The sequence below is a fragment of the Vespa velutina genome, chromosome 1, assembly GCF_912470025.1.
Source record: "Vespa velutina chromosome 1, iVesVel2.1, whole genome shotgun sequence".
NCBI lineage: Eukaryota > Metazoa > Arthropoda > Insecta > Hymenoptera > Vespidae > Vespa > Vespa velutina.
The window spans coordinates 3,053,781-3,069,217 of record NC_062188.1 but is presented as its reverse complement, the minus strand read 5'-3'; the positions used below and the strand labels follow the sequence as shown (position 1 = coordinate 3,069,217).

Here is a 15,437-nt window from a genome sequence, read left to right as displayed (position 1 = left end):
AATTCACTGAATTAATTATACTGAAATCTGTACGTTTTGCCTGCCATTGCTTAGAAATTTTTAGCTAATACACGAATATTTTTTTCCTTTATATATTTATGTATATATATATATATATATATACACATACATATTTCTTTTTTTTTTTTGTAACGATCAATCGTATAAACGAAATTACATTTAATGTATCAAATAGGCATCCCCAATACGATAATCAACCACGAGGGACGGACCCTATCCTACCAGCAGTATTGGAATTCTTAGAAGATACGGAGGAAGCGTTTCTACGTGCTGTTATCACCGACGTAGATCCCTCAGCTCCGCAGTTCAAACTTGCACCGACTTATACCCTTTATTTGGCTGCCAGATATCGTGCTAGCACTCATTACAGACCAGAATTACAACCTACCGAAAGAGCACACCGTTTGACCGTGATGCTTGCGAATATTGCCTTGATGATACAAGGAGTAATTCAGGTAAAACGTATTCCTATTTTTTGTTTTTATTTTTTATTTCTTTTTTTTTTCTTCTAAATGCAATTGTTATATTAAAAAAAAAAAAAGATAAATATATATGTATATAATTAATATTTATTAAAATTTATTAAGATCCTTTTGAATATAACTAACTAATTACTAATTTGTATTTATTTGTTTCATATATAGGAAAGATATATGGATGCGTCTTCGTTGGCATTTTGGCTTGCAAATGGTTCGGAATTATTGCACATGTTAAAAAGCGATCGTCACGTTGGAGCATTTTCAACGAGAGCTCAAGATATCTTAGCCGATGCCGTTCACGCTGCATTCGCATCTCTGGTACATTGCGTTTCTCTTGAATTGACACCAGCAATGTCGCAATTCATGGCGGACGCTGATGAGCCCGCTAAGGAAGCTGGTGTTTTACAAATATTCTCGAATACGATGGCTCTATTAAGACGTTGTAGAGTTAACGCAGCACTGACCATCCAATTATTCAGTCATCTTTTTCATGCGATCAACGCAATCGCTTTCAATGCTCTAGTATCTAATGGGAATCTCTGTGTCCGTTGGTTTGGTCGAAGATTAAAAGCTAGACTTAATGCTCTAGAAACCTGGGCTGAGAGGCAAGGTCTCGAATTAGCCAGTCAATGTCATTTGGCAACGATCATGCAAGCTACGCATCTTCTCCAAGCACCGAAATATAACGCCGAGGAATTAGCCACATTGAGTTCTACTTGTTTCAAATTGAATTCTTTACAAGTAAGAGCTTTGTTGCAAAAATATCAACCGGCTGCCGATGAGCCACGACTTCCCGCTGAGCTCATTGAGAACGTTGTCAGGGTATGTTCTTTTTTTTTTTCAATTAAATATTTATTTAAGACAAATGAGATGCTTTTTTTTACGTTGAACGCCATAAAGCGTCTTGATGAACACATTTATATATATATACATATAGGTAGCTGAAAGTGTCGCTGATACTCTTGCACGCGCCGACGGACGTGAAATACGTTTGGAAGAAGAATCAACTTTGGCGCTGGCATTGCTATTGCCAGAGGATGGTTACAGTTGTGAGGTAATAAGAGGTGTACCACCGGGATTGGTTGAATTTCTATCACCCTTGCAGCAAGAAGGTTTCTGTCGAATGGCACCTCAACCTACTAGTAGTGGTTACTGGACTATATATATGATAGATCATCATACGAACGTATGCATCCTCATTTATTTATTATCATCTTATTATCCGTGTATGTCGCATAATCATATAAAGAAGATTTTTATTCGTAGCTTCGTAGTCCAAGTGCAATGAGTAATAGATCAGGTGGCTATACTGGGCACGTTGGACAGAATCAAGGTCAACCAGAAATACATATCATAAAATTACATAAGTCGACCAATGGTATGGGTTTGAGTATTGTTGCTGCTAAGGTATTGATAAATTTATACGATTAATAAGGCTTATTAAAATTGTCCAGTATGTTTCAATTATGAAAATGTATTATTACACAGGGTGCTGGTCAAGATAGATTAGGCATTTATATCAAAAGTGTTGTTGCCGGTGGTGCAGCAGACGCGGTAAATATTTAATTTATCGATCTGCTTCTTTAACCCTTTAAAAAAAGTTATATCGGATCTCTAATATGTTTTTTCTTTTTTTTTTTACATTATGTTTTTAGGACGGAAGACTAGCTGCTGGTGATCAATTACTTAAAGTAGACGGACAGAGTTTAGTAGGAATAACGCAAGAAAAGTTAGTTAAAAATCATATTTAATTTTTAACATCAATATTATTTCTTTAATTTTATTTTATCCTTTATTTTATTATATATCAGAGCTGCTGAGTATCTAGTTCGTACGGGACCAACGGTGACGCTAGAAGTTGCTAAACAAGGCGCGATATATCATGGACTTGCTACTTTATTATCTCAACCATCTCCTATAATGACGAGGGGTACGTATTTATTTAATAATCCATTGATTAACTCGAAGGTTACGGTGCGTCCAAATAACTACGTCGTACGATATCTATGATCTAATAATGTAAAAATAAACGATTAAAAATCCTTTATATATATATATATATATATATATATAAAATATCCACCCTACAATGTAAAAAAAATCAACAATCGCTTTGCTTATGTTCTTCTCAAAAGCTTGACTAACGCTTAACTAACCTATTGTTTGGAGCAGCACATAAGGCCAGGCCAAAGTCAGAACACATAAAAAATCCCGCTAGACCTCCGGAAGTGTCCGTGCCACCATCTACGTCACACTCGATGGGCAATCTCTTGTCCGTACCATTGCAGGGTGCTACTTCTCAAGAACACTATGTTGGCTGGGACGTAGAACAATCCACATTACCAGGTGCGACAGCTTCACAACTTCCCAAAACGAACTTGTATCTTAACGAATACGAGCGTCGCTCTCTCAGTCCTTCGCCCTCTTATCCATTAACGCAGAATCCGGATCAATGGCGTAATAATTTCGTCAAGGCGCGATCGACATCTGTTTATCCGGTTAGAGATGTCGCCGACAGGTTTAACGAAGAACGAATGCCACCGGGAAATTGGCATACTTTATCAACAATTCCTATTATTCAAGAATCGGAAGGAATACAATTGTCTATACCTTGTAGTATTCAAAGACAGTGTCCTCACGAAATAAAAAATAGTTTCGAGTTCCCTGATACTATTCTACCAGCAACGTGTGAACATCGAGATGAGAGTATGTCCGGGTTAACTTTTAAAGAAATTGATAATAAAGAAGATCATACGATTAAGGATCATTGGATTTGTCCTTTACACGGGGATAATTATGTGAAAAGAATCGATACGATTCCTAAGGTTTGTACGTCGTCAATTCCGTTCGGTGAGAAATGCTTCGAATCTATTCCTTATATCGATCAGACCGATGACAATTATCCGGATGCTTACGAAGAATCTGAAGATAACGATGAATGTAAGAATAGAGAGGAGGAGGAGGAGGAGGAGCAGGAGGAAGAAGAGGAACATAGCGTTTTGTCTAATGATGCTCGGCAAAACGAGCCAGGTAATCAAAAGTCTTTTAACGATTTATTTTCTTTCTCTGCCGGATGTAAAGGTGCTCATACCCATGAATTGGGAGCACGTGTAGAAATATCTGGCATCATATCGAAAGAACAATGCACGGTTTGTCAATGTTCCTTAAACTCGAGAAAAAGTACGGAGAGTCAAACGTGCCATGCCGATGATTCTCCGAAACTCAGTTTATCGTCGAAAAAATTATCGTCCAACGAAATTGAAAGTAACAGCGATAACGACGAGGAAAATTATTCCAATGTTTTTACGGATACCACCGATCAAAACGATGAACAGGAATTAAGTACCTCCGAATTAATTTCGAAAGACGATGAAATAATAACTCCCGAATTAATTCTTGATTTGAGCGGAATGAACGACGATGCGGTTTCCAGTGACACGTCTAGCACAGGAAAATTTTGGAAATCGCCCGACGAGGTACGTTTAGGTTGCGGAAGAGTAGCGACCTTGGCTAAACATTTTTCAGCGTTAGGTGACGGCGGATTGATCAAAATGAGGTCTATGAAATTGACACGTTCCAGACAATTCGCGTCTGAGCCAGACATTACGTCACCAAGAAATTCAACGACCGAAATAGAGGAATCGGCGAATTGTAAAATGTTCAAATCTGAGTCCGACTTGTGTTACGAGGACAAGAGTACACAGGTGTCGCCTGAAAGACAATATAACGTTTATATGCATAATATCAACTTGATTACGGAAGATTCAAATAATGATGATAAAAACGTGACGATTGAAGGTAAAAAAAAAAAATTGTCATTGGAAGAGCAACGACATATAATAGAACAAATCAAAGAATTTTCTAATCTTGACAATGCCAATGCACCTTTGTGTTTACCTCAAGAAAATCAAATTGCCGATTCCTTAGAGAATTCAAAGGGATCCAGTAAATCGTTGAATAATAAATCAATAATTAGCGTTACTGAATCAGAATTGTTGGTAACATCGAAAAAATCTCGAAACTCGTCGTTGGCGTCGTCCTCGTCTAACGCAGAATCTCTAAATAACATTTCAAATCAGAAATCAGAAACGAAACGTAAAAAACATAGTGTTTGCAAGCTAGCAAGATGTTGTTCTCTCAAAGAGTTATCATCTTCCGACGGAATGAAACACGATGGAATTAATTTGACTCCTGCTCTTAGAAAATATTTCGTTTTCCCAGCACGTTCTAACAGAGTGGTTTCAGCGCCAGATATCTCGAAGAAAGCTACCGCTATGCTCTATCTACGTTTAATAAAACATCATCACGATAATGACGGTAATTTTACGGTTCATGGTACCTTGTCGATTGGAAATAAGGAAGAAGAAAAAAAAAAAGGATCTTTAGCAAGCCCGAATGATGGCCTAAATTCTAATTCATCTCTTTCACGATCGTCAAAGTTATCATTCAGTTGGGAAAATTTGCAAAGTGAGAAAAGTGATATAAATGATAAAAAATGTCAAACGCCGTTATTAAATGGGCGTCGATTGTCGAAGAGTCATCAAGAGATTCATAAAAAAAATATTACATCTCAAGATGACGATAGCCAAACGTCGAGGAAACTTATGTGCCGTAGTTGTTGTTCTATGAGCGGAAGCTCGTCTTTTAAAAAAAAGATATCAAAAGACGATTTTCGTGTAATTGGCGATACAACGACGATAGACATTGAAGGTAATTTCTATCTTGGCCGTACGTGCAAAACAAAATCTAAATCGCTACGTTCGATCGGCCGTAATTCCTTTAATATCGTCGAAAAATCTAAAAGTGACCCGGACATCTCGCAATCTAAATCAACGTCTAGATCCAGAAAGGAGAAACGAGATATTCACGTATTTCCATCGTTGGAAATCGGTTCCGCTTCGCGTAAGCAGGCACAAATTACATCGTTCATAGGATTTATGTTGTCTTTCGTTTCGATACAATTATTGCACCTTTCTGTCCCCCCCCCCCCTTCCCCCTGTTCCCCATGGTTTTACGTTGAAGACCAACAAATTGCTTTTTATGATTAATTTTTTCTTTCCTTTTTTAATCCCTTTGATCGATCGCAAATGATATACCAAATTCGAATAACTTATTCTGTTTCTTCCATCTTTTTTTTTTTGTTTTCTTCTTTTTATATATTTATATATTTTTATTAATATTTAATTATTTTAGGTTTTATGATTATGAATTTATTTTGATTAATATTATTCGTCGTCCAGCAACAATAAAATGCGTTCGCTTTTTGTAATGCATCTGCATTTTGTCGTGTATATTGCATAATGCAACATGCATCGTACATTCTAAAGGCACTTGCATGAAAATCAAAGAAATTAGAATCTCTTGTTCTCACTATTTAGGATTAATCCTATAATTATCATCGTTTGAGTCTGTTGTTATGCTATGGAACGTGCTCTTCTGAATCAAATCGTTTATACAAAGTGCTTTTATCTAAAAACCATTTTCCATTTACTAACGAGTCATACTCATACATAAATACATACATGTATGTATATATGTATATGTATATAAGTGTGTATATATATATATATATATATATATATATATATATATATATATGTATATACTCACATGTATATGTGAACATGTTTTGTGATATGAAGCATGTCATACTTATTTCATTATATAAATAATAATATTTATCAAATGGTATAGTATGATATGTAACAATAAGGATAAACATAATGATACAATTAAATAAAAACAAAAATATGTTTTATAGTCGCATGTATAATATAGATGCATGTAAATTTATATTATTATATCATGTGTGCCACGAGCAAAATGTGCTATGCTATTGTGTTAATTCGTAATAATGTTTTGTTTGTGCATCTTGTGCTATCGCAGGGCCTCGCCGCATGAGCGAACGTGATCTTTCATCTAGACTTGGACGTGAAACGATTCCCCAACAAATTCATAGCAGCAAGTCCGTCCCAGCTTTGCACAGTAAGTAATCCCTGATATGGTTCTACAAAAAGTTTGGCATAAAATTTCTTTTAAAAATTATTTGAAATTATATTAAAAGAAAAAACAATTGTGTAATTCAATGTTCGATTATTTAAAATTTAATCGAAAAGCGTGATGTTTGGAATGATCCTATCGATTATCTTTACTTGTTTGGAAATCTCTTTTACTCGGTCTAAACTATCAATGCTTTTTGTTCTTTTGTGATAGAACCAACTCAGGAAAGTGTGTGTATTGATCATTTGCATAATCGCTCTGAGTCATAACATTGGGCTTTTATCTCTCTACACTATTTCATATTGCGCTTATCACATTTACATGTTAAAAAAGCATCGGACAACATAGAGACAAGTGTTATCAATCATTTGTATTAATTTAAACGAACATGAAAAGATTTGAACGGGTTGTAATCTAATACGAATGCAACTTTTCACTTGTTGATACATTTTTATTCTGAGATTAATTCGAAAGAATGTGATATAGATATGGGGGCCGAAGGGAAACAACAACATGAAATCTTCAATCCGGGTTATAGTAGAGCATCATCGAGTAATAGCGTTACACCACCGGTTCAACCATCTCCGATGCCTGCTATGAACGGAGCTTCATGCCTACGCTCTAGGTAAAATGATCATCATAAATTTCTTTCTGATACGTTTATATATACGTCGGCATAATATACACGTAAAATTGTCATTGGTTTTTTTTTTTAGATCGAGCCATAATTTGCACGATCCAACGAGAATTGGGGCATTACCTCCGACTGGTTTGGTTAGCAGGCAACAATCCTCACCAAACTTAAATCCAAATCAACCTCATGGATCTTTCCAAAATAGTTTACAAAATAACGAAGCCGAAAGATTCTATCAAAACTTGAGCGTTTATAGAAATCAAGATTCTACAGGGAAACAACAGCAGCCAAGTTTATCGCAGCAACACATGGAGGAGAGGTATAAATTCCAATAACATTTCTGGCCTGGCTTTTAAATAAATAATTAATCCATTGAATAAGACGAATCCCTCGTCAAAATTCGACGCTTCATATCAGTTTATTTTAGGAATACGTTACACACGCAACGAAGCTCAAGAGGATCACAAAATTCTTTGAATCGGCCGCCTGCGCAAGAATTGAATCAGGGAAGAGATAGACCGATATCTGCTCATATTCCTCAAACCCAACAACAAGGTTATTCCGGTAACCAAATGCAACATCAAAACGTGGTTCCGCCTAGATCGCAATCCTCGCGAGATATAATACGTCAGGAAGCTAAGCTTCAAGAAATGCAGGAAGAAGTTAGAAGACGTGAATTACGCGGTGGTGCACCGATGATCAATCAATATAGACCAAATACATATAGTATGAGACCGGCAAATGCTAATCAAACGGCTGGTATTGTACCTGCCCGTGCTCTCGTTTCAAGACCATTGGGTTCTACACCTAATTTAGCAACAACGTCAGCAACGAGACAACAAATGGGACCAACGTATGGTCATCCTGATGCTGCTTATTCCCAGTATGGTCAATGTAACAAACATCCAACTGCTGGTATGAGTCAGTATGGGCTAACATCCAAAGGAAAGACAGAACCATCTCGTCATATACCAACTATTGAATCTGGAAAGGAATCTCTCGCGGTTCAAGATTCTACTAGATCGCATTATGACCATAATCGTCAATATATGACTTCTCAGAATGGATCACATTATACTCATGGACCATCTGATCTACGAAGTGATCAGTATTCAAATGACAATACTACTATAATTCAAGATAACGTCGAAGGAAATTCTTTTAATACCGCTGAAGTACCACCAGCAAGACCCGCTCTTCCTGAAGATGGGTATAGAGAAAGTCCACCACCTCCACCACCTAATACATTAACTCATCCGTTGTATAATAATCAAGCAGATTCGAGGTATTTTACCATTTAATGTTATTTATTTAGCTGATGTAAAGCAAACCTTATTTAAAAATTATATATAATAATATTCGATGGTTTAGGTATACCGCAAGTATGCAAGACCCACCAAGAGGTGGTTATTATCCGGCAAGTGGAACAGGAACAATGCAACAACCTCGACAATATCAATATAGTGCTAGTAATCCTTGGCAACGTGAAGAACGTGAAAAGGTATTTTAAAAAATTTTATATAAAAAAACGGTATCACATAGTTATCCGATTAAATTATTATAGGAACAAGCTCGAAGAAGAGAAGCAGCTAGACAATGGCGCGATCAGCAAATTGCGGAGTTAAGTGCTTTACCTCACCGAACTCCTCAACAAGATGAACAGCTACGTGCTCTTCAATTGGAACGAGATTTCCAAAAAAGAGCAGAAGAAGCTGCCAATCAACAGGATGACGACGACGAGTGTAATGACATTGATACTGAAAGTATACCACAGCCTCAAGGTTTATTGAGTGTAGCTAATTCTCAAGAAAGAACGAACACAGTAAGTCAGCAACATACGTTGTCGAGGGCAAACATAAATAATCAATCGATAAGAGGTACACCGCCTACATCGCAAACTGTTAATAGTCCACTCTCTCCAAATGCTGCTGGAAATTCGTGCCTAGTACAAAATGATAATTCCGGTTTAATGTATTTACAACAACAACAACAACAACCACCACCACAACAGCAGCAACAACAACCACCACCACAACAGCAGCAACAACAACAACAACCACCACAACAACAACAACAATCACAACAGCATACTAATCAATCTCAAAGTAATACAGTACAGTTACCTAGCTCGTCAAATTATAGTTCGTCCTTGTCACATATCGGAAATATTCAAAAAACATATACAACTCAAAATAATGAAGAAAGAGAAACACAACAGCGTCGAATAGAAGAAATCAGAAGGAAAGAATTCGACGAGAATCAAAGACAAAGAGAAGAAGAAAATAGGCATCAACAACAACAACAACAACAACACCAGCAGCAGCAACAACAACAACAACAACATATTCAGCAATTATACAAACAACAACAACAACATATGCAACATTATAGGAATCAACAAGCATTGCATCCAAATATGCTAAGATTAGATAATTTAGTTATCAATGGGCCTAACACGTCGCCGTGTAAGTAAAATGTACACACCCACACACACGATTTATTTTTATCTGCTTTGACTAAACAAGAAATTTGATTATTTTTTTTTTTTTTTATTTAGCTTTACAAAATGGAAATACCGATGCACCTCCACCACCAGAACGTGGATCTAGTTACGCAGTGATGTCTCAACAAAGTGCACTTAGGTCGAACAGTTCGACTTCTTCAAATATTGCCTTAACACCTCTAACATCTTCGACGATTAAGAGGGTTTCTTTTCATGATCCAAACGCAAACAATGAAACAACACCACGCAATGTCATATCTGGAAATTTAAATACTTCGTCCTCGATGGGCATGGTCACTATTAGAGAAGACCCTAATGTAAGATCTCTTATTTCCTAAATTAATCAAAGATAAGATCGCATATGTATTTACAAAGAGATATTACGCGAGTTTGATGTCGTTTTTAAAAATCCGTATCAATAAAACAAAGAATATTGTAGATTCGTTTTTACAAATGATATAAAAGTTACAGAACACATAGGTGTGAACAAATTTGCAAACAATCGATCTCACTTTGATTTGATTTTTGGCACTCAAAATATGGCTTATGCACCAAACGAGAGCAAAACAAAGAAAAAAAAAAAAAAAAGAGCACATATTTAAATAATATTATGACACGTAAAAATACACGTATTGTGGACATGACTTAATTGATTAAAGCTTTGACAATATACACAAGAATTATTGTAACTTATATATATATATATAGATCCTGCTTAACGTCTAAAAATTATTGTACACGATATAACGCAAGATATATTTATTCATTAAATATGCATATATATTCTCTCGTAATGCAACCCCATTGGCAGATGTCAACGTAAGGTATTACATACATATATAACACTATTACGCTGTGATTTGCCATAAAAATTACATATATATATATATACATATATCGTTCGCAGTTTTGCATGGAACACTCTTTTCAAATTATATACCAGTAATACATTCGCGTAATTCATCATTTTGTAAGTTAACGCTTTTAATATATTTCGACTCATTGTAAATTTATCTATCTATATATTCAATGTTATACATCTCATTCGCTGCTATTTTACATGTATGTGCTAAAATTTTTCATGTTTGCAATATAGCTTATTGATGATACAAAATTTTGCGCATTTGCCAAGTAATATTTGTATATGCATTGTTAACGTTTGATGATGTAACAAGAAATATTTTATCTATTTAAAGTGACAATTTATATATGTGTGTATATATATATATATATATGTATCTCTTTCTCTATTTTGTTCTCAGAATTTTATCAATGATGCTGAAAATCTATTAGCGTCTCCAAAATCTCCGGAAGGTCCTGGCGTTCCGTTTGTTAGCGCCACACCTGGTGTTATCGGTGCACAAGAAGTATACAAGTTAGTTTCGCAATAATTCAATTTTGTCGTACTTTACAAAAAATATATCGATTTTAAACATTCAATTTTTTTTTCTTTTTTTTTTTTTTTTTAGAGATCCACGACAGAAACGTCTCGCTGAAAAACAAAAACAACAAAATTTGCAAATGGGCGCGGTACCCGAGAAGCTAAGTTTCAAAGAGAAAATGAAAATGTTTGCCATGGAAACAGGAGAGGATGGTACGCCACGAGACAAAGTGAAAATATCACGAGCCCAACGTGAAATTGATAACATCGGTGGCCCTCTTAGTCCTAATAACAATACCACGAAAGGCTAAGTGTCTAACGCAATTTCGTCCTATATATTCTTTAACAAATATTTATGGAAGTGTATACTACATAATTTGTAGTTATGATCAAGCTTCGTTTCTTGATCATGAATCATCAACTAACAAAAGAGCCATTCTATATATCTCTTTATAAAGCTTATATATACTTATCAAAAAAAAAAAAAAAAAAAAAAAAGAAAACGAGGGAACATAGAAAAAAAAACAATAGTTTCATCTCGACAGTTTAAGGGATGCCTTAATTCTAAAAAAGATTATATCATAATATCGTTATCGTATTTTTCGTCTCTGATAGACGTATATATATAAAATTCTTAAATATTCAATGATTTAAGAGTTTCAAAGAAATCAAATGATAGAAATTATACAGAGTGTTAGTCAAAAGTTCTTGGATGATTATGAAAATCGATTTTTTTTCTTTCGACAATTTTTTTAACGATATTTTTTTTTTTTTTTTTTTTTTTTTTTTCTTATTATATAACTACAAACATAACTCTTAAAATGATTCAAATCTAAATTGCAAGTCTAAAAAAAAATCTCAACAAAGGATAATTAGTTTTTAAAATCACTTAGAAACTTTCAACTCTACCCTGCATATATATATATATATATATATATATATATATATATATATACATATTTGAGATAAAAGTTGATTACTTTATGAAATATATAATTATCGGGATCAAGTTTTGAATGAAAATGATATAATATTATCCATGTTGATCGTCGAAAGAGAATAATAGAATTTGGCAGCCATATTTTAAAGTCTTGAAATTATACGTCGACGATAATATCCTACATTTGTTAATGCCGTCTCTTCGGTGGACCAACTTAATTCTAATATTTTATGATGATGTAGTGTTTAAGGTGTAGCTTTTGAAAATATATACAGGAAAAACAAAAGAAAGAAAGAAAGAAAGAAAGAAAAAAACTCATTAAAGAGTAAAATTCTTGATCGGTGACATTTCAATGAACCAATCAGAATGTACCTCACACGATTGTACATAGGCTGAACATAGCCGTCCGTTGCTTCTATTGTTTGATATTTATATTTATATACATTTGTATGTTTGTTGTGTGCGTATATGTGTGTGTGCGTGTGTGTCCGTGCGTGCGTGCGTGCATAGAAAAATAACGCGAAATATCAACTACATCATATTATATTTCTTCTTTTTCTTCTTTTTCATTAAACTACAGCATAGCAATTTTAATGTGTGAGTACTGTACAAAATACACAAAGAAAAGCGCGCGTACATAGCTTTAATAAAGCAAATTATATAGGTAGTCGTAATAATACTCTATATAAGAACCGAATATGCTTGTACAATATATATATATATATATATATATATATATATATATATATATATATATATAAATATATAAATATATTTATAAGAGCTTATGAGATCGTAAAGAAAACAGAAAAAACGAGATAAATGTTATGAAATTGTTCTTGCGTTAGAGAGGGGTCGTTCACCTAATTCTTAGGTAATGGCAAGCAAAATACGCATAGATGGTTTTTAAATATATTGTACAAGAGAGTTACAGAACAACACTAAAATATCTGAATAATAATCAATAGAAATGTGAATTATATTGTCTAAAATGTAGAAATTTATAAAAAAAAAAAAAAAAAAAAAAAAATTGCAAGTAACTCATATATTATATATATATACACACACACATATCTGTGTACAGGCATCAAAAGTTCTTAAAAGATTTTGAAGAAATCGTATAGCTTAGTATTGCAGAGGATTACAATACAATAATCTTTATAATGTGAGAAGACAGTGTGTATACGGTTATTCAACATATCTGTGAGCATTCATAAAGTTTATTAATTTTCAAACAAATATTCTTTCATTATTTTTATAAATTAACCATTGTTTTATTAATTTTATTTATATATTCATTATATATAAACGAATGTATATTTGATTTGAGTAGAGATTTATGTACCGAAAGGAATGTAAAAATGACTTTAATTATTGCATTATATAAAAATAACGTAAAATTATTTACGTTTCATTTTGAATGTCCACAGAATTGAGAGATTATCGAATCACTACTGTAACGAAATATAAGTATCGTGGAAGAGTCACTTTTTAATAAAAAGTTTCCTGCAAACTTTAGTTTGATAAATCTTACAAAACAAAACACATAGCAATATTAGTAGTTAAAAGAAAGAGAAAGAAAAAAAAACGCGTTAATAATGACTGTTAATCTGGCAAGCAACGACCGGTCGAGTCAAACATACATACTTGCTAGTATATAATATTCCTTGTATTTGAACAATTGTTTCTCAAAATATGAATTCACGTAATTACGTACGACGTTGTATTTGTCTACGTATGTATATGCTATGTATTGTTGTACCTTTGAAATCTTTAAAGAGAACATACAAAATCAACGCTCTCTTGTTCTGATATATTCAAATATATTATATATTATTAATGATAACATTATAAAAATGTTCCTATGAAATATATATGTATATATACATATACATATATATATATATATATATATATATATATATATATATATATACACATATATTTTAGGACAGAACAGAAAAAGGTACTTATATAAGTGTATGTTGAAAAAAAAATATATGACTCTATGAAAATATTCTTTGAACAAGACTTTAAAAGAAATATTCAACGAAATATATAATTCATAAATCTAATCGATTACAACGATCGTGTTAACGTTTTGAAAAGTAATTATTGTTCTATTGCAATTAATGCAGAATATATCGTTTGCAGTTCTCACAAAGATGGATACGACTCTTCCGGCGTTTATTTAAGTTTGCAAAAAGTATTTTTTTATGTTTATTATTATTATTATTATTATTATTATTATTATTATTATTATTATTATTATTATTATTATTATTATTATTATTATTATTTTCTTTTTAGTACATTTTAGACTTTTAGAAACTGACCGTGATATGTCGTGCAGCTCATTAAGAAATTTTCGTTAAGAAGGCAATCGAATCTATGTAATTTTATGCGTTAAGATTATTCGATTGTAACATCAAGAAAAATAATTAAATGTGTTTGTTTAGGATCTAGGTTTTGGCCCGTATTCCGAGCGTTAAATGTAGAAACGATATGAAATATTTTTGGAAAATAAACAAATGCTTTAGAACTGAGGAATCTGTTAGAACGCTTCGAATACGGACCTTCAGCTCTTTATACAGCCATATATCGTTAAGAGATAGTGATATATGTTCATTCTCGATCCTGTATTGCCCATGTGTCCTTAAATAATATACAAGTATATAATTAGTAGAATGATTTTTTACCTATATAAATAGTTCACATACATTTGTTTAAAACTTTAGGCCAATGAGAGAGAGAGAGAGAGAGAGAGAGAGAGAGAGAGAGAGAGAGAGAGAGAGAGAGAGAGAGAGAGAGAGAGAGAGAAAGAAAAGAACGTTTATTTAGTTTAACACAGCGTTTAAAGTCGATGCAACGATTATCACTGTTAATTTTCATTTAAAAATTTTTCTTTTTTATATTCGACTTTTTATTCCAAATAATTCTATTAAAATAAATGGGCAATGTTTATTGACAAGTGTTTTTAGGCTGGGCAACTTGTTATTTACTACGTATGATTCGTAAAAAGTGAAATTTTACAAGATTATAAAAAGAAATATATTCAAGTTGTGCAACTATTTAACGAATAAAAGAAACAAATTCCCTCCTTCGCGTGCGTATAAGTAGATATATGCATGTATAAATAGTATTTGCACTTTGTATTTTGTAATAACATTTTAATTATTCAATTGCAGTGGAGTCGTAGCGTTTGATTTAATTATATATCGAGTTACGGTCACACACAACGATAATTAACAAACGTTTAACTAGCGTTATTACATTTTACCTACGTTAATGATTGCACCTTTAGAAAACGGACTATATTTTTTAATTACTGTATTATGTCAATATATTACAGAGATGATATACTATCATTGACGAAGAAATAAACGTCATATCTGCAGGCAATATGTTTATGGATTTACTTTTTTTCTTTTTCACGAATTCCCTTTTCTCTTCCTGTTTTTTTTTCTTTTTTTTTTTTT

The 15,437-nt window shown here is 33.2% G+C and overlaps 1 protein-coding gene across 15 annotated transcripts in view; it reads left to right on the top strand.

The window, feature by feature from the left end:
* LOC124955517 (afadin) overlaps positions 1-15,360 on the top strand; it is a 51,854-nt gene extending 36,494 nt beyond the window's left edge. For 8 of the 15 annotated variants that reach the window (XM_047510152.1, XM_047510102.1, XM_047510075.1 and 5 more), the window contains 17 exons: positions 197-476; positions 666-1,322; positions 1,438-1,686; positions 1,767-1,907; positions 1,989-2,054; positions 2,156-2,229; positions 2,312-2,430; positions 2,673-2,846; positions 6,387-6,485; positions 6,987-7,125; positions 7,217-7,453; positions 7,562-8,419; positions 8,506-8,635; positions 8,699-9,599; positions 9,692-9,954; positions 10,900-11,012; positions 11,107-15,360. In XM_047510152.1, coding sequence (XP_047366108.1) covers positions 197-476; positions 666-1,322; positions 1,438-1,686; positions 1,767-1,907; positions 1,989-2,054; positions 2,156-2,229; positions 2,312-2,430; positions 2,673-2,846; positions 6,387-6,485; positions 6,987-7,125; positions 7,217-7,453; positions 7,562-8,419; positions 8,506-8,635; positions 8,699-9,599; positions 9,692-9,954; positions 10,900-11,012; positions 11,107-11,329 — 4,723 coding nt within the window. In that variant the 3' untranslated portion in view covers positions 11,330-15,360. Of the gene's footprint in view, positions 1-196; positions 477-665; positions 1,323-1,437; positions 1,687-1,766; positions 1,908-1,988; positions 2,055-2,155; positions 2,230-2,311; positions 2,431-2,672; positions 2,847-6,386; positions 6,486-6,986; positions 7,126-7,216; positions 7,454-7,561; positions 8,420-8,505; positions 8,636-8,698; positions 9,611-9,691; positions 9,955-10,448; positions 10,462-10,899; positions 11,013-11,106 lie in introns of those variants that run through there. The other 7 variants (XM_047510093.1, XM_047510177.1, XR_007102903.1 and 4 more) reach the window with 6 other exon arrangements.
* The last annotated feature ends 77 nt before the right edge of the window (positions 15,361-15,437 follow it).